Below are 23,911 nucleotides of genomic sequence, written 5' to 3'. Positions count from 1 at the left end.
ACATGGGTTCTAGAGCATGCAGACTCAGCAGCATTGGGAATCTTGCCAGACTAAGGATGGAACCTGTATTCCCTGCACTGGCAGATAGACTCCTGACCAGTGGACCACCGGAAATACACTCTACTCATTTAGACATTGGTGTATTATAGGAGATAAAGTTCTGCATTTTTTTTCAAGTTGTTAATAAAGTGACAGCTATAAAGAGCAACAAATAGGAAGGGCACAATTTTTAACAAATTATTATATATGCTTAGGTCTGTTTGTGTTTAGCTGATCCATTTTTGAGTTGTTGAGCCAATCACCAACATTAATATTTTCTGTAGTTTTACAGTCTACTAAATTGCAGACAGAGTCCCCTGTTACTCTTTGTTTTTAGAATTTTCTTGGCCACTTAAGTGTAATTTGTTCTTCTCAATCACTTCAGCAATTTCAAAATCAATGCCTAAGATTCTGAATGGTGCTGCATTATATAAATAAATTAATTTTAAGACTTTTAAAGGAAATATTAATGAACAATACTATTTCAGGAAAAAACTGATTTACTTCTAAGTACAGAAACAAAATCCTGGGGATTCAAAGTTCCACCATTTAAAAATACTTTTTTAACTGATGTATAGTTGATTTAATATAAAGTATAAAGAAAAATAAAAAATAAAGAAAAATAAAGTATAAAGTATGATTTAGTAGAAAGAAATATCAGAGAAGGCAATGGCAACCCACTCCAGTACTCTTGCCAGGAAAATCCCATGGATGGAGGAGCCTGGTAGGCTGCTGTCCATGGGGTATCAAACAGTCGGACACAACTGAGCAACTTCACGTTCACTTTTTTTTTTTTTTTTTAATTTTTTTAGTTTTTTATTTTTTAAATTTTAAAATCTTTAATTCTTACATGCATTCCCAAACATGAACCCTTAGTTTTTTATTTTTTAAATTTTAAAATTCACGTTCACTTTTCACTTTCATGCATTGGAGAAGGAAATGGTAACCCACTCCAGTGTTCTTGCCTGGAGAATCCCAGGGACGGCAGAACCTGGTGGGCTGCCACCTATGGGGTTGCGCAGAATTGGACACGACTGAAGCGACTTAACAGCAGATACTTTATTTTTCTTTATAAAGGAAAACTACATAGGATAAAGAAAGCTGAGCACCAAAGAATTGATACTTTTGAACTGTGGTGTTGGAGAAGACTCTTGAGAGTCCCTTGAACTGCAAGGAAATCCAACCAGTCCATCCAACAGGAAATCAGTCATGAATATTCATTGGAAGGACTGATGCTGAAGCTGAAATTCCAATACTTTGCCACCTGATGCGAAGAACTGACTCATTTGAAAAGATCCTGATGCTGGGAAAGATCGAAGGCCAGAGAAGAAGGGTACAACAGAGGATGAGATGGTTGGATGGCATCACCAACTTGATGGACATAAGATTGAGTAAGCTCAGGGAGTTGGTGATGGACAGGGAGGCCTGGTGTGCTGCAGTCCATGGGGTCACAAACAGACATGACTGAGCGACTGAACTGATAGTTGATTTACAATACTGTTATTAGTTTCAGGTGTATAGCATAGTGATTCAGCTTTTCTTTTCCAAACTATATTCCATTATAGGCAAATACAAGATATTTGATATAATTCTCAGTGCTATACAGTAAATTTATGCTGCTTAATTATTTTACGTATAGTAGTTTGTATCTGTTAGTCCCATACTCCTAATCTGTCCCTCTGCTACTACTTCTGTCCTTTGAGGGTAACCATAAGTTTGTTTTCTATGTCTCTGAGTCTGTTTCTGTTTTGAACATAGATTCATATGTATCATTTAAAACTTGTTTATTGAAATAGAGGTGATTTAAAATATCACATTAGTTTCAAGTGTACAGCATAGTGATTCAATATTTTTACAAATATTTTCATTAAAAGTTGTAATAATAAGATAATGGCTATAATTCCTGTGGGCTTTCCTTGTGGCTCAGCTGGTAAAGAATCCGCCTGCAATGCAGCAGACCTGGGTTCAATCCCTGGGTTGAGAAGATCCTCTGCAAAAGGGAAACACACCCACTCCAGTATTCTGGCCTGGAAAATTCCATTGACTGTACAGTCCATGGGGTCACAAAGAGTAGCACATGACTAAGCAGCTTTCACAATTCTCTGTGCTATACAATATACTCATCAATTTTATACATAGTAGTTTGTATGTCTTAGTCCCATAGCCAATCTAGCCTAGACAGCATATTAAAAAGCAGAGACATTACTGTGCCAACAAAGGTCCATCTAGACAAACCTATGGTTTTTCCAGTAGTCATGTATGGATGTGAGAGTTGGACTATAAAGAAGGCTAAGAGCCGAAGAATTGACGCTTTTGAACTGTGGTGTTGGAGAAGACTCTTGAGGGTCCCTTGGACTGTAAGGAGATCCAACCAGTCCATCCTAAAGGAAATCAGTTTTGAATATTCACTGGAAGGACTGATTCTGAAGCTGATACTCCAATACTATGGCCACCAGATACAAAGAACTGACTCATTTGAAAAGACCCTGACGCTGGGAAAGATTGAAGGTGGGAGGAGAAGGGGACGACAGAGGATGAGATGGTTGGATGGCATCACTGACTCAATGGACATGAGTTTGGGTGAACTCCGGAGTTGGCGATGGACGGGGAGGCCTGGCATGCTGCAGTCCATGGGGTCGCAAAGAGTTGGCCACAACTTAGCGACTGAACTGAACTGAATCCCATAGCCCCACTTTTCCCCTCCCGATAGGATAAGTACTAGTTTGTTTTCTGTATCTTCTCGTTTTTTCATATACATTCATCTGTATTATTTTTTATATTCCCCGTGTGATATCATACAGTATTATCTTTCTTTGACTTATTTCACTAAGCATAATATTCTCTAGGACCATCCACATTATTGCAAGTGGCAAGATTTCACTCCTTTTGAGGCTAAGTAATATTCCATTGTGTATATATATATCACATTTTCTTTATCCATTCAACAGTTGGGTATTTGGGTTGCTTTCACATTTTGTAAACAGTGCTGCTGAGAACAATGAGAGGCATGTATCTTTTCAAGTTCGTGTTTTTATCTTTTCCAGATATATTGTGGAGACTGGATTTCTTGGGATTATACAGTAGTTCTATTTTTAGTTTTTTAAGAAACTCCACACTATTTCTCACAGTGGCTGTACCAATTTACACTCCAAACAATGATGTACAGGGTTTCCTTTTCTCCACATCCTCTCTAACAATTGCTATTTGTAGACTTTCAGAGGACAGCCATTCTGACTGGTGTGAGATCTTTGTCAACTATTTACTAAATGTTGAATATATGCATTTTACTGTGGAAGGTGGTATACTAGATACAAAAAGTGCTTGTCATACTTGCTGATACTAAAAAACATTTAAATCTTGAGGGTTTTTGGAGGGAGGGGCATGGGGTCAGGGAGGGACACAAACATATCATAAGTGTGTAGCTAGTATCTGGCATAAGAGGAGTTCATGCATTAAACTTGACTGGAAGAAGCTGTATACACTTTAAAGAAAGCTAAGGGAGTTTGCCTCACATTGAACAGATGTTTCTAAAATAACAGTTAACTGTGACCACCTGTTTTTCAGTAAGCCATCAGCAGGAGCTGATAATGGAAAACTGAAGAGAAAATGTAGCCTGCTATTCAGGTGGCCAGAAGTTCATTCAGGTTTTTCTATACCATCTTATGGAAAAACCCAAATGAACTATTTGGCCAACCCAATACTTACCAATGATGTCAGAGTTTTAGTTAAACTAGTGATTCAAGATGTTTTTATTCCATGAACCAGCAAGTCTAAATATATGATTTGAGAGATAAGCAAAGAGGTGCCAACAACTTAACAGCAAAATAATGAACAACCCAACAAGATATGAGAAAGACAGTCAATACTTGCCTTTATTTTTTCTCTTTTGCATGAATTACTGTCAAAGAATTAATGGAACTGTTCTGAACTGTTATGCTTCTTTGCATACTCACAACAGTCCTTTACTAGAAGAGATACTGATATCAAAACAACTAAAAATGTTGAAATTAGTTATTTTTCTATTAACCTCAGCATTTTATTCTAAGCAGCATTTTATTAGAGTACATTATCTAATACACGTTTCAAAAGAACATGATTAATTTGTGGTAACTTACATTACACATGCTTGGCGAGGTCTGCCTTGGCTTAAAACATGACCTCCCAGAATCCTTTTCTTTATAACTTTCTCCAGCTTTAACAAAAATTTTAGCATGATGCATTCTAAAATTCCCCTATAATATTTACAAATACAAGCCCAAAACACAGAATCAAAACCACATTAAGTCTCACTGAAAGGTGAGCTTTGAATTTTATCATAAAACAAGTATGACTAAAATGTTTTGTATCACAACACTGCCATAAATTAGCCTTATTTACTCTCAGAAGGAGCCTAATGTGCACAATAACAATCACTGATAAGGAAACTATAGGTAAAAGATGTTCAGTGACTCTCAAGACCATCTCAGCTGAATAATGAAAACTTTCTCTTCTAACAGTGCAGCATTTTCCCCACTATTGTCTAATAAGGCTCAGTTTTAAGTCAATCAAAGCTAAAAATACCTGGAGAACTGAATGCACTGAATTTTCAAATCATCTTAAGCCACGTTTATTCTGAAAACTCAAGTCAGTAAATCTCTTAAAATGACTATGTACCTTGTTATCATTTATAAACATTAAAACCACTTAGCCCACTTTTTTCCTGCTCTAGAATACTACACAGTTTTTGGTTTCTTTCTCTTAATTCACTCTCCAACTGATTTTTCTTTCACCTATTTTCTCTGAAGACATCCAGAACTAGCAGTTTACTGTAAAATTCCTCTACACGTTTAAACAATTCAATGTCTCTATATCCTTGATGCAATCTGAAACTTGGCTGTTTTCCCTAATGGCTTCATACTACTACATACTTCCTTTTTTTGTGTTTTATGATAACTGGCTTTAATTTTATAGCAAAGCCACCCTGTTTCTATCAGCATTCAAAACTCATCAGCCTTTAAGATCCTTGCCAGGTTGGCTTACCTTTCTACTACTCACCCTTTTTATGATACACTAATTATCCCCTAGGGTCACCCCCTACCCTCTCTCTCTCCCTTACGTAACTGAACCTTTGTTTCTTGGTCAAGGTCTTCCCTTCCACCCCAATCAAAGCATCTCGAACCAATTCTAGAATGTTAATAAAGATATATCCAATATCTTAAGATACATAATTTTTACTTCTGATCATCTGAAAAACCATCAATATTTTAAATTTAAATTCCCCAAATACATCTAAGACACTGAGGAACTACTTCCCCTTTGAAATCATTAAATTTCCATACTCCCTGGCATGATCTCTATTCATTAAACACAACGTTTTATACCCACCCACACTGTGCCTTTTGAGCCTCATCAATAAGCTTCAGTCTTGTAACTTCATCATCAGTTAATTTCTTTACCAATTATTAGAGTGCCATTACAATTTATCACCCAAACTAGAAGAACTTAAAAGGTGAAAGGGGGTACTATTAATTACACTAGAAAAGACTGTCCTAAACCTTTTCAGTCTCTTGCCAGGATTCTCAACTGCTTTGTGCTGCTGAGGCTAGCTTCAACCAGTAACACAAAGTTATTCTGGAATTAAATGTTCAGGTTAGTAGAAAAGTGGAGTTAAAGTCATCCTAACTATTTTCTTCTCTTCCATTTTACTCTGGGATCGACTGAGTCCTTCTACAATCTATTCAGTTCAGTTCAGTCGCTCAGTCATGTTGGACTCTTTGCGACCCCATGAATCGCAGCATGCCAGGCCTCCCTGTTCATCACCATCTCCCAGAATTCACTCAGACTCACGTCCATCGAGTCAGTGATGCCATCCAACCATCTCATCCTCTGTCGTCCCCTTTTCCTCCTGCCCCCAATCCCTCCCAGCATCAGAGTCTTTTCCAATGAGTCAGCTCTTCGCATGAGCTGGCTGAAGTACTGGAGTTTCAGCTTTAGCATCTTTCTTGCCAAAGAAACTCCAGGGTTGATCTTTAGAATGGACTGGTTGGATCTCCTTGCAGTCCAAGGGATTCTCAAGAGTCTTCTCCAACACCACACTTCAAAAGCATCAATTCTTTGGTGCTCAGCTTTCTTCACAGTCCAACTCTCGCATCCATACATGACCACTGGAAAAACCATAGCTTTGACTAGACAGATCTTTGTTGGCAAAGTAATGTCTCTGCTTTTCAATATGCTATCTAGGTTGGTGATAACTTTTCTTCCAAGGAGTAAGCATCTTTTAATTTCATGGCTGCAATGAGTAAATATCATTTCATAAGCCAAACCGTTCTAAAAGGAGTTTTTAAATAACACCTTTAAAAAAATTCTTGCCAGTCCTTAGTATAACTTAAAAATAACCTACTATTGTATCAGTATGTGGAGAAGATGTGAAATGGCTGGCTATAAATGACAAGGAAGTGATATCACAGCATAAAAATCTAAGATATATGTGTGCATATGATGACATGCTTATTAAAACTGATGACTGTAGTGAAAATAAACCTGTCTTGCAGTTAATGCATGAGATGTTGTCATAAAGTTGGCAACAACATTTTCCAAGTATTGAATATATGTCTATAATGTACCTTCTGAAATCAAAATGACTAAATTATGAAGTATTGGTATTTCAAAACCAAAGTTAGGCCATGGATATTATACACAAATGATTTCCTATCATATCTACCAGAAAACCCTGTTAATCACACTCTTCTCAGTTAAAATATAGGATCTTAGTAAAAATATAGATTAACATTTGTCAGACCTACTTAAAATGGACAGGAAGTAAAGACCTAAGCACAACCAAGTTTAATGTATAAGACATCAAAGTTCACAAGGAAAAGCTAACAAGAAATATATCTAGACAAGCATTTCTGAGTGATAAGTGAAAGTTGGAGTTTTACTAGAGCATATGAAATATGTGACTTTCTTCAAAATATGTGTTCATACAGTACAGAATTTCTGTAGTCAGAAAGCATTCATATTTGAGCACAAAGATGCTACAAACAACACAACATACATACTTTTTAAAACTATTGATGTCAGATTAGTTTGCATTGTTTCAAGTAATCATAACCCTCAAAGGATTACAACTATTGAAAAGGAGTCAATGGCACCAATCACATGGAATATATTTCTCCATCCTCTCACTTTCAGTCTACATGAGTCTTTAGGTCTGAAGTGGGTTTCTTGTAGACAGCATATGTATGGGGCTTGTTTGTGTATCCATTCAGCCAGTCTGTATCTTTCGGTTGGAGCATTTAATCCATTTACATGTAAAGTAATTATTGATATATATGTTCCTACTGACAGTTTCTTAATTGTTTGGGGTTTGCTTTTGTTGATCTTTTTCTTCTCTTATATTTCATGACTATATAAGTCCCTTTAACATTTGTTGTAAAGCTGACTTTGTGGTACTGAATTTTCTTAACTTTTGCTTGTCTGAAAAGCTTTTGATTTCACCATTAATTTTGAATGAGATGCTTACCAGGCATAGTAATCTTGGTTGTAGATTTTTCCCTTTCAGTATTTTAAATATATTCTGCCATTCCCTTCTGACCTGCAGAGTTTCTGCTGAAAGCTCAGCTGTTAAACATATGGGGTTTCCCTTGTATTGTTATTTGTTGCTTTTCCCTTGCTGCTTTTAATATTCTTTATTTGTGTTTAGTCTTTGTTAGTTTGATTAGTATGTGTCTTGGCGTGTTTCTCCTGGTTTTATCTCGTATGGGACTCTCTGTGTCTCTTGAACTTTATTGACTATTTCCTTTTCCATGTTGGGGAAATTTTTTACTATAATCTCTTCAAAATTTTTCTCATACCCTTTCATTTTCTCTTCTTCTGGGACCCCTATAATTCGAATGTTGATGGGTTCGATATTGTCTGTGAGGACTCTTGAGAGTATCCTCAGTTCTTTTCTTTTACTTTACTCTGCTCTTCAGAAGTTATTTCCACCATTTTATCTTCCAGCTCACTGATTCTCTCTTCTGCTTCAGATATTCTGCTACTGATTCCTTCTAGAGTACAATTTCAGTAATTGTGTTGTTTGTATGTTTATTCTTTAATTCTTCTAGATCTTTGTTAATTGATTCTTGCATTTTCTTCATTTTTCTTTCAAGGTTTTTGATCATCTTTACTCTCGTTATTCTGAATTCTTTTTCAGGTAGTTTGCTTGTTTCTTCTTCAATTATTTGGACTTCTGTGTTTCTAGTTTGTTCCTTCATTTGTGTAGTATTTCTCTGCCTTTTTTATTATTTTTTTTAACTTATTGTGTTTGAGGTCTCCTTTTCCCAGGCTTGAAGGTTGAATTTTTTCTTCCTTTTGGTTTTTGTCCTCCTAAGGTTGGATGAGTGGTTTGTGTAAGCTTCATATAGGGTGAGATTTGTGCTGAGATTTTTGTTGTTGTTTCTTTTTCCAGTTATGAGCAAGCGGAATGGTAATCCTGTCTGCTGATGATTGGGTTTGTATTTTTGTTTTGTTTCTTGTTTAGATGAGGCATTCTGCACAGGGTGCTACTGGTGGTTGGGTGATGCTGGGTCTTCTATTCAAGTGGTTTTCTTTGTGTCCGTTCACACTATTTGATACTCCCTAGGGTTAGTTCTTCGGTAGTCTAGGGTCTTGGAGTTAGTGCTCCAACTCCAAAGGCTCAAGGCTTGATCTCTCTTTTTTTGGCCAATCTGTATAACAGGATGCTAGTTCCCCAACCAGGGATCGAGCACATGCCCCCTGATATTCTTTTGGAAGAGAAGCCATTGGAATGAAATTGATGTTCCAAAGCTTCTGTGAGCAGCATTAAAATATTTGACAACCACTATTTCTTCTCCATGTACTTACTTTTTCAAAATCAATTTCAAATTTGTTATCACTCTCTTCATCTCTGTTCATGCTTATCAAAAATTATAGCTTTGACTCCAGGTTAAGAAATCCTGTACTATATCAAAAGTCCTCAACAGGAGGAAAATCCTTTTTGTCTTCCATTTTCAAAGGCTTGAGTGTCCCTTGAGGCTCAGCAAGTAAAGAATCCACTTGTCATGCACAAGACCTGGGTTAAATCCCCGGGTTGGGAAGATCCCCTGGAGAAGGGAGAGGCTACCTACTCCAGTATTCTGACCTGGAGGATTCCATGGACTGTATAGGCAATGGGGTCGCAAAAAGTCAGACACAACTAAATGACTTTCACTTTCACTTTTTCAAAGGTTTAGGACTAAAGCCCAAAAAAATAATAAGGAATGTTATCAACATATATATAATTTTCTTAAAACAGTTTAGAAACAACTCCTGGAAATATTTTTTGAAAGGTTCTGCTTTATACATGATTAGTTAGTATATACAGAAAGAAACTACAAGAGCACATAATCCAAATTTACTGAAGTGGACAAAAGAAGAAATGCTAAGAAATCTCATTTATACCTCAATACATCTTTATTTACACTTCCCTAAGGGCACAGCATTAAAGAATCTGCCTGCCAATGCAGAAAACACCGATTCCATGCCTGGGTAAGGAAGACCCCTGGAGAAGGAAATGGCAACCCACTCAAGTATTCTTTAGTTTTTAAATTTTTCTTTATTTTTTATTTGATGGATGACTGCTTTACAATTTTTTGGTGGTAAAGAATCCATGGAATTCTCCAGGCAAGAATATTGCAGTGGATTCATTGACATTCCATTCTCCAGAGGATCTTCCTGACTCAGGGATTAAATCTGGATCTCCCTCATTAGATTCTTTACCTTCTGACCACCAGAGAAGCCCTAAGAATTAGACAGACTCAGGAAAGAATCAGAAACTTACGTTACTTTAATGTTAATATCTTTTCTCCTGAAAATATTGATATCACTCAACAAATAGCAGAACAAGATTGTCTTCACTTGCTCATTTTTCCACTGTGGTTGGTAAACAGAAGATAAATGTAAATATACATGTATCTTTGAGAAACAGTAAAACAATACTAATACTTCAAAATCTATGCAACACAAAAAGTGCAAGGTATACAGTTTATGTTTGGAACTTTGTTACAACTGTTGTCAAATAACCTAAGCATCTTAAGGCACTAAACTGATTATGAAATAGTCTGGAACAGTTCCAAATGTCAGTTTAACATAGGCACAAAATAATGATATGTGACCATGAATCTTAAACAATAAAGGAGCTGAAAAATAACCCAGTCAAATATCTAAAATGGATCAACAATGATTACTGTATAAAAATTTAATCATTTATGGGAAAAACCTTGGGTTATAAAAGCAGAACACTTCTGAAGTTAAAATTAAGTTACTATGATTCTAAGGTGTGTACCCTGGTATGTTAATATCATGACTAAAGAAACTATTTTATTTCTCTAATTACTATTTGAAGTTCTATTTAAAACATCTTCCTCTTACGTAAAAGCTAACACAGAATAAAATATATATATATAGGTTTCTTTTCTTTTATTGGCATTATTATGATGCAAGTTCAAACTCTCTCGTTATGTCTTCTTCACATTTTACTAAATTTCATTAAGTTTGCAATATTAAGAAAGTCACAAAAGTACTAGTGACAAAGTATATACAAATATTTTAATATAATAAAACACTATTAATATCAGCTATAATAGAGGTAAGCTGAAGAATAAACCCTGACAGTTCCTGACAGTCTTCTGCAAAAAAATAAAAATGTGTTTAAGCAACGAAATTAATATTCCAAGTGAGAAGCATATGTGTTGTTGGTTTGGCCCCAATGATATGGCCATTATGCAACCCCAAATGAAGCCAAATTTTCTTCTCATCAATAAGTAATACCAGCAGATAATTCAGAATGAAGATGATACTTCTCTCTTTGTAATGTACTGAGAAACAGCTATTTCTCACCTAAATTTACCTAAGCCTTCAAAAGGTATTCCATCACTTTTAAATGATTCTAGAATGTAATCCTAACCTTTTTATTTTAGACATAATCAAAGATGACATTAATTTGTCTGCCTTTAGAGAATCAGATTTCTTATCCTTGGACTAAGAGTTCAATTCAGTCATTCAGTCATGTTAGACTCTTTGCAACCCCATGGGCCGCAGCACACCAGGGTTCCCTCCCAATTACCAACTCCTGGAGCTTGCTCAAACTCATATCCCTCGAGTCCATGGTGCCATCTGACCATCTCGTTCTCTGTTGACCCATTCTCCTCCTGCTTTCAATCTTTCCCAGAATAAGGGTCTTTTAAATGGCAAGCCACTCCAGTGTTCTTGCCTGAAGAACCCCATTGACGCAGGAGCCTGGTGGGCTACAGTCCACGGGGTCGCAAAGAGTCGGACACGACTGAGCGACTTCACTTTCATTTTCTTTCTTTTCCAATGAGTCAGTATTTCACATCAGTCAGGTTGCCATGGTATTGAAGCATAAGCATCAGTACTTTCAATGAATATTCAGGACTGATTTCCTTTAGGATTGACTGGTTTGATCTTCTTGGTGTCCAAGGGACTCTCAACAGTCTTCTACAATACCACAGTTCGAAAGCATGAATTCTTTGGTGCTCAGCTTTCTTTATGGTCCAACTCTCACATCCATACATGACTACTAGAAAAACCATAGCTATTACTAGATGGACCTTTGTCAGCAAAGTAGTATCTCTGCTTTTTAATATGCGGTCTAGGTTTGTCATAGCTTTTCTTCCAAGGAGCAAGCATCGTTTAATTTAATGGCTGCAGTCACCAACTGCATTGATTTTGGAGCCCAAAAAAAGAGTCTGTCATTGTTTCTATTCTTATCCCATCTATATGTCATGAAGCGATGGGACCAGATGCCATGATCTTCATTTTCTCAGAGTTAAGTTTTAAGCCAGAATTTTCATTCTCCTCTTTTACTTTCATCAAGAGGCTCTTTAGTTTCTTTCTGCTTTATGTCATAAGGGTGGTGCCGTATGCATATCTGTGATTACTAATATTTTTCCCTGCAATCTTGATTTCAGCTTGTGCTTCATCCACCCTAGCATTTCACATAATGTACACTCTGCATATAAGTTAAATAAGCAAGGTGACAATATATAGCCTTGACTTACTCCTTTCCCAATTTGGAACCAGTCTATTGTTTCATGTCCAGTTCTGCTGCTTCTTGACCTGCATACAGATTTCTCAAGAGGCAGGTCAGGTGGTCTGGTATTTCCATGTCTTTAAGAATTTGCCACAATTTTGTTGTGATCCACACAGTCAAAGGCTTTGGCATAGTCAATGATGCAGAAATAGATGTTTTTCTGGAATTCTCTTGCATTTTCCATGATCCAATCGATGTTGGCAATTTGATTTCTGGTTCCTCTGCCTTTTCTAAATCCAACTCGAACATCTGGAAGTTCATGGTTCACATACTGTTGAAGCCTAGCTTGGAGAATTTTGAGCATTACTTTCTGAGCGTGTGAGATAAGTGCATTGTACAGTAGCTTGAACATTCTTTGGAACTGCCTTTCTTTGGGCTTGGGATGAAAACTGACATTTTCTATTCCTGTGGCCATGCTGAGTATTCCAAATTTGCTGGCATACTGAGTGCAGAACTTTCACTGCATCATCTTTTAGGATTTGAAATAAATCAGCTGGAATTCCATCACCTCCACAAGCTTTATTCCTAGTGATGCTTCCTAAGGCCCACTTGGCTTCACACTCCAGGATATCTGGCTTGAGGTGAGAGATCACATCATCATGGCTATCTGGGTCGTTAGTTCTGTGTATTCTTGCCACCTTTCTTAGTATATTCTGCTTCTATTAGGTCCATACTGTTTCTGTCCTTTATTGACCCCATCTTTGCATGAAATATTCCCTTGGTATCTCTAATTTTCATGAAGACATCTCTAGTCTTTCACATTCTACTGTTTTCCTCTATTTCTTTGCACTGATTCACTTATGAAGGCTCTGCCATTCTTTGGAACTCTGCATTCATATGGATATATTTTTTTCTCCTTTGCCTTTCATTTCTGTTCTTTTCTCAGCTATCTGTAAGGCCTTCTCAGACAGTCATTTTGCCTTTTTGCGTTCCTTCTTAATTAATCTTAACCTTTTATTTTAAGCACAATCAAAGATGACATTATTGTGTCTGCTTTTACAGAATCAGATTTCTTATCCAAGGACTAGGAATAAGAAGGAACATTAGAAATGGGTCTTCAAAAGAGGTTGGGACACAAAGCCAGAAAGAAAGATAGTCCTAGGAAAAGAACTGTTAGGATGGAGACAGGTAGGTGAGAAGAACAGGACGGTGGTGAAGAAAGTACAATACCTGCCTTGAGTCAAGAATCAAATTTCACCCCTGAAGTGGTCTGAACACTGTTCTCTGACTCTCTCCACTATAAACATATGCTGGGGTGTATATTCAGTTTCCCAGTCCTGGATTCCTGCCTTCTTGTACTTCCCAACTTCCTCCTGATGTTGATCAGCAGGATTGCAATGCTAACAACCATGGCCAGCAGGACCATCACAGTGACTGGAACTAGCTGTCAAAGTTTCATGGCAATTGAGCTGGATTTCTTATCCATGTAGAGATTCCCAGCAGGGGACTTAAGTACACAGTGAGACTTCTAGACCCAGAAGAGTAATTCAACCCTACCCTTGTCTCAAAATAGGCAGAGCTAGGAATGTCCATCTCATCCACTGTCCATCTCATTTAGGGTCTTCTCAAAGGTGCTCTGTTGCTGCTTAATATAGATGGTGGGCTGCTTGTAATGCCAGCATATAGTTGGAATTTAGCCAACAGCAGTCACAAAAGAATCACTGAAGCTCAACTTCCCAGTCTGAGTTTAAAAGCCACAGACATGCTAGCAGTGATGTCTTTGCAACAGGGTGTTTTGCTGAAGACTCAGATTTTCTTTTTCCAACTCATGGATGCCACCCAGGTTAACCAACATGATTACATCTACTTGCACTGGTAGGCCTTCAAACAACATTTCCGTCACATTTGGGACTCTGCAGGCAGTCAATGTTCACAAAGGTATGCTTGCTAGGCCTTACTTACCAGGCTTTGACCATTCTTGTGGCCATTCATGCATGGTTTATCTACAGGAGCTAAGAGGTTTAAAATGAAGCAGTTCATCTCAAGAGCCCAGTGCCTGGCACCAGCAAGGACTTCCTCCCTCACCCCATCCCTAAAACATCAACTTATTCATGGAATATGTAACATGTAATGTGGATAGCTATCATCATTAGTAGATATATTAGGTCCACAAGGGTCAAGACAGAGGAATGAGAAATAGGATTGAAAATATAATCACTGGATTTAAAATAGGACCCAATGTCTGCTACCTTGGGTAGAGACTACAATTGTGCTGCTGTAGTGACTTTCTATTATGTAATATTCATTTTTTATAAGTATAAAAACTTATAGCTGTTATAGTTATGATTACATATTCCTTGTGAAGCGAAGTGAAAGTCGCTCAGTCATGTCCGACTCTTTGCGACCCCATGGACTGTAGTCTACCACACTCATCCGTCCGAGGGATTTTCCAGGCAAGGGTACTGGAGTGGGTTGCCATTTCCTTCTCCAGAGGATCTTCCCAATCCAGGGATCGAACCCAGGTCTCCCGCATTGTATGCAGATGCTTTACCATCTTAGCCACCAGATTATTAAAGTATTAAAATATATAAACAATTTTGATGCTCCGTCAGTCTACCTACTGCCATTGCAAAGATCACCTAAGATATTTTACATATAAGAGAAATAGATATAAACTATTATTTAAACAATGGCTATTTTCAGTTTTCCACGTTTACCATCACCTAAACTAAATCTAAATGTTTTCCATTAAGTTTAGATATTTTATTATGATACTGCTAAAAATCAGAATAAATCTTTTCATTTTTTTTCATGATTTTTAAGTCCTATATCCCAATATCCTGTCACTGTAGTGTTTGTACTTATAACCAGGTATTTCTCATATTACACTGATACATTGATCCTATTCAAGTATTTATGTATTTACTTAGTTTTGTAAGTTTTCACTCATCATCATTGTAGTATTTCCTTCTTTCAGTATTTCCTGACCATCTTTGTTATAAAATTTCATTTCACGCAATAGTTCTAAGTTCTCCTTTTCATTTCACACAATAGTTCTAAATTCTAATAGTATTTGTCTCTTAAGGTTTGTTTCATTACCAATTCTTCTATAATTACACTTCTTACGACATTCTTCAGCTATTTTCAGTTCAGTCGCTCAGTCGTGTCCAACTCTTTGTGACCCCAGGAACCACAGCACGCCAGGCCTCCCTGTCCATCACCAACTCCCAGAGTCCACCCAAACCCATGTCCATCGAGTCGGTGATGCCATCCAACAATCTCATCCTCTGTCGTCCCCTTCTCCTCCCGCCCTCAATCTTTCCCAGCATCTGGCTCTTTTCAAATGAGTCAGCTCTTCTCATAAGGTGGCCAAAGTATTGGAGTTTAAGCTTCAATATCAGTCCCTCCAATGAACACCCAGGACTGATCTCCTTTAGGATGGACTGGTTGGATCTCCTCGCAGTCCAAGGGACTCTCAAGAGTCAGCTATTTTAATACTTAAAACTTTTAAGTTTTTAATGAACATTCAGAAATTTAAAAACTATTATGGACATATTAATCCATTCAATTAACAGCTCAGAAAAGTATTTAATTCTCATACAGTCACTACCTAACAGTCAGTTGAAACACAAGTTAACAGGTGTAATTTTAATAAACTCATAGGTGCTTTTTCACTTTCCTTGGTATCATCATAAAGTAAGTAAAACTCACCTACACAAACCTTGGGGGAGAACTCCCCTGCATTTGATACCTTGAGATCTGGCATCTAACCCATTTGTAAGCTGGGTACTAAAAGAAACGAATGTCCTGTAAAAGTTTATACTTTCATTTAGCATCAGAACAAAGTTTCCTCCTTAAAAGAGTATGACTAATCACAGACTAACGCCCTAAGATACTGTCTTTCCCAATCACAACTTCAACAGACAAAATCAGTTTTATCTTCATAGTCATCTGTCTAAAGCAAATAGGACGCCAAGCTGAGCCATTGAGTATACTTCACTTATAGGCTTAATCCACTTCCTTATTCACAAAATTTATTATATCTGTACATTAAGACCAAATGGAGTTTTATTAGCATTAATCAACAGTGTATAATAGTATATTAACAGACCATTTGACTTTTATGCAGAATTTCCTCTCCCATCTATGGTTAGAAAGTCTATGAAGGGAAGGGTCAGACAAGCTTAGTTCATACTGTATCTCTTGAACCTAATCCAATGCCTTAAACAAGAGCTCTCAATGAATTTCTGTTGAATGAATCAACTGTAGCCCAACTTTTTTAGATGAAGTCTGGGGTACAAAATGCAAATACAAATGGATTATAGAAATTCATTATAATACTACTTCATAACTACTAAAGCAACAAATAACAGAATAATAGCTTGAATGTTCCAAAATTCAGTATGTAGTCAGTGTCATGCACCTAAATGGCAAAATGTCCAAACCAAACTATTTCCATACCCATCATTAACACCTATATTCTTACAAATTTCCTTTCAGTGAATATCCCCAAGTCAAACAAATAGGAATTACCTTTGATTCTGTCCTCTTTCTCATCTTTCAGAAGTATCTTGCAGCCTTAATATTTATGGAATCAGTCCCTTTCTCTTCCTCTTCCCCTTCACTGACACTATAAATTCAAACTTTCATTACTTACGAATTGTATTTAAAAAAAAAAAAGCCTCCTAACTAGTCTCTCTGCTTCCAACCTCACACACCCCAAATCATCACCTAAACTGTTTCCAGAAAGGTACTTCTAAAAATGCTAATATGATCATCTCATTTTCTTACTAAAATGCCATCAATTTCACAAAAAAGCTAAATGTTTAGAATCTAGCCTTTTAGTTCTACTCTTATGGACATCTTATGGCTTCCATTGTAGGGGTAGAGATTTTATCTTTGTGTGTTGCATTTCTGCTATAAGAAGTTCCCTCTGCTAACCTCCTAGCTAACTCCTTTTCATCCTTCATGTCTCAGGTCACATTTTTTTCAGTTATACAGGCAAGACTTCCATAATAACCCTGTCCTCTAGACAGGTGCAAGTGAATTTTTAGTGTTTTCAACCTATTCTATATATCTGTTTTATTAAAGTATTCTGTAATACCTGTTCCCCATGAGAGAAAAACTGTGGTTTTATTTCTATACAGTCAGGAAATATCTAGCACAACATCCAATTACAGGAGGTAGATAGCAAATATCTATTAAGCCAGTAAAGTTGATTTTTCACAATTCCAGTAAGGAGAAAAGACTAAAATACAAAATGGTCATAAATAGTTGTAGGAGTCAAAGGTTTATGGAATACTGGATAAATAAAAGAAACTAGGGTCTTTAAAACCAATCTTTCCAAAGCCTTCACAAGTCACCTCTCCAAAGGGGATGGGATACAATCATTTTTCAAATATACTGGCAATATACTATCACTTTTATTTCAAATAATAAGATAGATAAGAAGGTATAAACCACCCAGTTTCAACAACAGTTAATATTTTACAGCCATATTTGTTTCTTTCTGCTTCTTTTTCCGGTTATTGCTATAGTGGTCCAAATACACCTGTCTGATCCCTTTAGGTATGTGTTTATATAAGTAGTACTATATATTATGTATCATTCTGCAGCTTGCTTTGTCCCTTAAAATGCATTTCTAAAATCTGTCCATAATGGTACCTAAAGCTCTAGTTCACACTAGTTTTAACTGTTATAGAAAATTTAACTGTCTGAATATACCACATTTTATTTATCAATTGTTCTGTTCACAGACTTTTACTTCCTTTGTCTTTCTTTTCACCATTACAAATTAACAACAGAAATTACTGTATGAGCCTCATCTATAAAACTACATAAAATTTTCTCTAGAAGTTATACCTAGGAATTAAATTCCCTTTATTCAAAGTATCGCAGTTAAAAAAAGAAAGACATAAGAAAGAAAAACGTGTTGCCCACAGTGTAGGTACTCATTAAATAGTTGCTAAATGAAGGAAAAATGAATAGATCATTTAACCTTTCTTAATACTGTCAAATTTTTCTCCAAAGGGGTTATACAGATTCGTACTCCCACTAGTTGGTACTCTGCATCCTTACTGACTTTTAGTACTTTCCAGATACTTTTATGCTACTCAAATGAAGAGTATGAAACAGAATTTTAATCTATTTCATGTCAAATTTTATTCACTCTTCTTCCTATTTTCTTAAATGGCCTACTATTTGCTCCAAAGTGTTCTAACTGTTTATTACTACTTTACAGAATGCTGATTTTTCTTATAGTGTTAATTTTCTCTCTAGGAGTCTTACTGAATACTCATTAGTCCAATAGTCTAGGTTATATTGAAATTCCTACATAGACAATTGCATATTCTGCAAATCGGATAATTTTATATTTTCAACTATTATACTCTAGCGCTTATTCCTGGGAATACATCTAAACTTCCCTGTTAAAAATGGTGTGACGTGAGCTACAATGTTTTTGTGTGATAGCCTTTACCAAACTATGGAACTTCCCTCTTGATGGTTTACTCACAAAGAATTATTGTTCACTGTATCAGCTACTATTTTATCAAATGATTTTTATAAACATTCTACATCAATTTTCCCCTTGATATGATTATGTGCTATATAATAGAAAAAGACTCTCTAACATTAAGCCACCCTTGCATTCCTAAGATAAAATCTGTAAGTTTTGAAGTGTACTGAACTCAAATTGCCAGTATTTTGAATCAGCAGACCTATCATTTCTTTTTCTACTTAATTTGCATTTCTACTTTTTTTATTCCTTTCTTCCTAATTACTTTAAGTTTGCTATTTTTCTTTCTTTAAATTGTTTCTATTATTGCTAACTAGTGCTTTTGCGGGAAGTCGTTGCTTTTATTAACATTCACATTTCAACAGTTTATTTAACTCTTTACTACATGAAATAATTAAAAGTGCCTTTCCAGATTTGTGACTACGATGTAATGTAGAAAGGGAATTTATTTTGTATATTTCAATCTTACTTGCATTATGATCAGCAAAAAGGTTCTTAATGAAATATTAAGGTTCCTTAATGAAATATTTCAAGACTTTCTTTCAAGCCTCAATATTCTACAATTATACTGTACAGGCACACCTTAGACCTATTAAGGATTTGGTTTCAGACCACTGCATCACAGCAAATATTACAATACAGTGAGTCACATGAATTTTTGGTTTCTCAGTTTATATAAAAGTTATGTTCACACCATATTATATTAAGTGTGCAGAAACATTTGTGTCTTAAAAATCATTGCCTATACCTTAATTAAAAGATAATGCTGTTGGGAAAATGGTGCTTATAGACTTGTTCGATGAAGGGTTGCCATAAGCCTTCAATTTGTGAAAAATGCAGTATCTGCGAAGCTCAGGGGAAAAAAAAAAAAAAACAAACAAGGAATGCCTGCTTACTCCTGACAGCAAACTCTAGATCCGAGGAAATGTGACTGAAAATTTCTAAAAGACTACCTCTTCAAAACCTATGTCACTTCTATTCCCTTGGAATTCTTCCCCTGCATATTCTGGAACCCTTTCAATCCACATCAAAGTCACTCAACTGCTCTTTCATATTTACTATTTTATTTCTGGGCTACATTCTGAATGAATGCCTAATGAATGCCAATTCTTGAATTCTCCTTGGATGGCATCTAAAAACCTATTTACTAAGTTTATTTCCTTTTTAGTATTAGTTAGAATTTCTTTCCAGAGAAGGTAATGGCACTCCACTCCAGTACTCTTGCCTGGAAAAACCCATGGATGGAGGAGCCTGGTAGGCTGCAGTCCCTGGGGTTGCTAGGAGTCGGACACAACTGAGCGACTTCACTTTCACTTTTCACTTTCATGGATTGGAGATGGAAATGGCAACCCACTCCAGTGTTCTTGCCTGGAGAATCCCAGGGACGGGGGAGCCTGGTGGGCTGCCGTCTACAGAGTCACACAGAGTCGGACACAACTGAAGCCAACTTAGCAGCAGCAGCAGCAGAATTTCTTTCATCTCTATGGAAACTTAAACGTACTTATTTCTTTTATTTTTTACCCCTTCCTATGTTTTTGAGATTATCTCTGCTCCATCTACTCACTTCATGGAGAACTACATCGTATAGTGGGATTAAAAAGAACTTCCTGCTCTAAGATGATACAGGAGATTTTTAAAGACTCCCTCACCAACCAAGAAAGTAGTCATTTTAATTCAGGTCCTGATTATAAGGACTATGTCTGTCCTCCCCTTTCCTTCATCTCACGATTTTCAAAAAGTGGGGTTTTAGCATAAGCCAGTATCCAAACTAAGGCCATCCTGAGTAGTAAAGGAGTCTCTATTAGTTAACTACATGGATGATAAGCATAAAGCAGAGTCTCAAGGCTAACCAAAGATATTTATTAATATGATCCCCTGAAACACAAGCCTTAGCCTATGCAACAGTTATCAGTGGCTTTCTTCCATCTCCTTCCAAGTATGGGGTCTCATATTAGGCCCTGGCTTCATGTATTTTAAGCCTAACTTTATTCATACACACTTCATGAAGCACTTTACATCCTTTTAACATACAAGATCCAAACTCCTGGCTACAAGTAACTACTTCTGCTACCTTAACCCTAAGGCTGATCACTAGGTAGTTTTTTTCTATATAAACCACAGAAACATTTAGTTTTTAAACCCATTAATGCCTACCCTCTTTTTAGCACTTTGTCTTTCATTACTTTATATTTGAAATGAAGGGATAATAAACACTGAAATTAGTGTGCCAGCTTCATTAAAAGACCTGCATTAATTTTTTAAACATGAATTTTTAAGCATTCCTTTCGCTCAGTAACCACTTTCAGGAATTTACATTACAAAGGATTCCTACAGGCAATATTTCATAAGGATATATAAAGATCTTCAAAGTAGTACTATTTTTAACAGAATAAAACTACTCTTAAATAGTTATCTTAAATATACTTATTCTTCTTAAACAATAAAGTACTCCAACAGAAAACTAATTAGATAATATAAACATTGAAAATTCTAAGGTTAATCCACTGGAAAAAAAATGCCCACAACAGAGTGCTGAATAAAATGAAAAAAATTACAGCAGTTTGTAGATTAATATGAATACAGCTAGGAAACAAAAACATAAAAGAATAATAAAAAATTACACCAAAGTAGAAAATGCATAGGGTCACTTTCAATAGAATAGTGAGAAAAGTTGAAAAAGTGAGTTAAAACCAAATTCTGGAAGGTACCAAGGTTCTGACTACTAATCTTTACCCTTTATAAAATATGAATCCAAAATAATTTAAAAAGAGAATAAAGTTTGAAAACAGCGATAGGGAAGAGTAATGTAGATGAAGAATACAGAACATAATGGGTAAAAAAGAAAAAAATCTTATACTCATCACTAGTGTATATCAAAATCAAATGATTAATTTTCTTCACAATAAATATTGAAGATTTTATTCATATTAAATAAAAGATGGAAAAATAAACTTTTGCATGAAAAAAGAAAGCAAAATAATGAAATGGAATTTTAGAATTTAATTTCCTTGATTTTCTGCTTGTGTCTTTACCTATGGATGGGAGGCAATAAATAGATTTTGATTAATATCTCTATAGCCTGTTAACAATTTTTTTATTGCAGTTTGTATCTGCAATAGAAACTATCAAGCTTAATGGCTAAAAATCACTTAATATATTTCAAAATTATACTTATATACTTTAATGTTGTCCATTGCTTTGGATAACTGGGAATTCAATATTTCACCACTTAGCATCATCAATATTTAGCATCATCACACCACTCTAACACCCTCTCCTTCCCATACGAAATTCCAAGATTCCTGAACAAATCAATCCGGCAACATACATTAAACTCCCTTAAGGAATTCAAAAAGAAATACATGTAAAAAATAAAAGGTATATTAATAGAAAGTTGCCTGCTTTTGGCTCTAAAAGTAAATCTGTTTCATAAATTACCCAACTTTCACACTTAAATTGAAAAATGAAGTATCAAAAATGAGCAAAGACAAAATAGAAAGATTAAACATATAATCATTAGTAATTAAAAAATGGAAATTAAAATAATGAATTACAGTCTTTATCTATATTGCCAAATAATTCTTAAATATAAAATAACCAATTGCTAGCTAAACTTCTGGTGAAAGATAAACTAGTACAAATTCTGGAGAATAAAATAGTATTTATTACTACAGAGTTAAGAAATATTCTTAAAATAATTTTACCTCTAGTCCTTTAAAATGAAAAGAAGATGTAAGGAACTAAATACAAAGGATTAATAAGTTTTCAAATATTCTAAAAATGTAAACACACACTAAAGGAATCATAATACTTATAGTTTATCCTTAAAATGAATTAGAAGCCAATAAAGATGTGCTCTTCAAGACTATTTAATGACACTTATTGAGTGAATGAGGGCAGAAGAAACAGTGTAAGAAGTTATAAAAGATCACACAAACACAAATAACCATAAAATGTTAACTGTGGTTATTTCTAATTCACTACTTAGGCATTTTTTAATACCCTTTCTTCTTTCAAATATTCTTCAATACACATGTTACTTACATTAAGTCAAATTCTAAAAATATACAGGACTGACGCAATACAAATTCTCAGGCAGTTCCTACTATACTGCAAATTATTTTATTCAACATAATGCAATTTAAAATTTGTAACATTAACTTACTATTAAACAATATGCCTTTCCTGACACTTTTACAAAATAAGCAAAGGAAACCCCTTAGTAAACTTGACTACACATCAACAATTGTATAAAAATGTCAAAATATACACTAACAGGTCTTACATGTTATTGACCCTATATTGCTTTATTAGTAAAATAGAAACACTTAAAGTTTACCTGCATTGCACTTTTCCCCAGCTTCACCACTTCAAATAATGTGACAGGTTCCCCTTCACCATTCTGTTGAGGGTGCCCATTGGCTCTTCCACGGCCTGTTCCTCTAACTCCAGCTTCAATTCTACTCTTCTCTCCTGGTGATTTTCGAGGTTTCTTATTTGTAGACTGAATAAAAAAAGGGGAAAAGCAAAATTAAATGCAGGCATATTTGCCTTATGGAGAGTGATCTCAAATTATGTTTGAGCCTGTGAAAGGGAATTTAGCACTGTTATAGGTAAGAGATAATTTCAAAAGCTTTACAACGTTTGTACTGATTTTTAAAAAGTGCAAACAGAAAAGTACAAGTTAATTTATACAAGGTATGAAAAGAAAAAGATTTACTATTTTGTACAATAATGACAGTGCTGGAACCCTGTCCCCAAACACAACCCTGTCTTGACATTTTCTTATTACCAACCTCAAGACTAGACTTCCTCCGAAATCATGTTCAACAAAATGCTACTTGGACAAACTGCATGTTCAACTTCTCCTTCAACTTAAGTACTAAAATATTTCTTATTCAGTCATGCAACAAATATATATTGACAATTTTTGGAACCATCGCAAGTAATAAAACTACTGCAAATATTCTGGCCTTGAAGTTGTTTTTCAGTAAGTTCATTTCAGTCGTTCAGTCCTGTCTGACTCTTTGCCAGCCCATGGACTACAGCACGATAGGTTTCCCTGTCAATCACCAACTCCCAGAGATTGCTCAAACATGTCCATTGAGTTAGTGATGTCATCTAACCATCTCATCCTCTGTTGTCACCTTCTTTTCCCCCCTTCAATCTTTCCCAGCATCAGGGGCTTTTCCAGTGAGTCATTTCTTTGCATCAGATGGCCAAAGTATTGGAGTTTGAGCTTCAACATCAATCCTGCCAATGAATATTTAGCACTGATTTCCTTTAGGATTCACTGGTTTGATATCCCTGCAGACCAAAGGACTCTCAAGAGTTCTCCAACACCA

The 23,911-nt window shown here is 35.7% G+C and overlaps 1 protein-coding gene across 2 annotated transcripts in view; it reads right to left on the bottom strand.

The window, feature by feature from the left end:
* Positions 1–23,911, bottom strand: part of STAG1 (STAG1 cohesin complex component) — a 469,514-nt gene that overhangs the window by 280,733 nt on the left and 164,870 nt on the right. For both annotated transcript variants that reach the window (XM_060395498.1, XM_012102945.4), the window contains exon 4: positions 22,906–23,070. In XM_060395498.1, coding sequence (XP_060251481.1) covers positions 22,906–23,070 — 165 coding nt within the window. The remainder of the gene's footprint in view (positions 1–22,905; positions 23,071–23,911) is intronic.

Source organism: Ovis aries, chromosome 1, assembly GCF_016772045.2.
Source record: "Ovis aries strain OAR_USU_Benz2616 breed Rambouillet chromosome 1, ARS-UI_Ramb_v3.0, whole genome shotgun sequence".
NCBI classification, from domain to species: Eukaryota; Metazoa; Chordata; class Mammalia; order Artiodactyla; family Bovidae; genus Ovis; species Ovis aries.
Note: the sequence above shows the minus strand (reverse complement) of the source record. Positions and strands in the feature narration are given on the sequence as shown.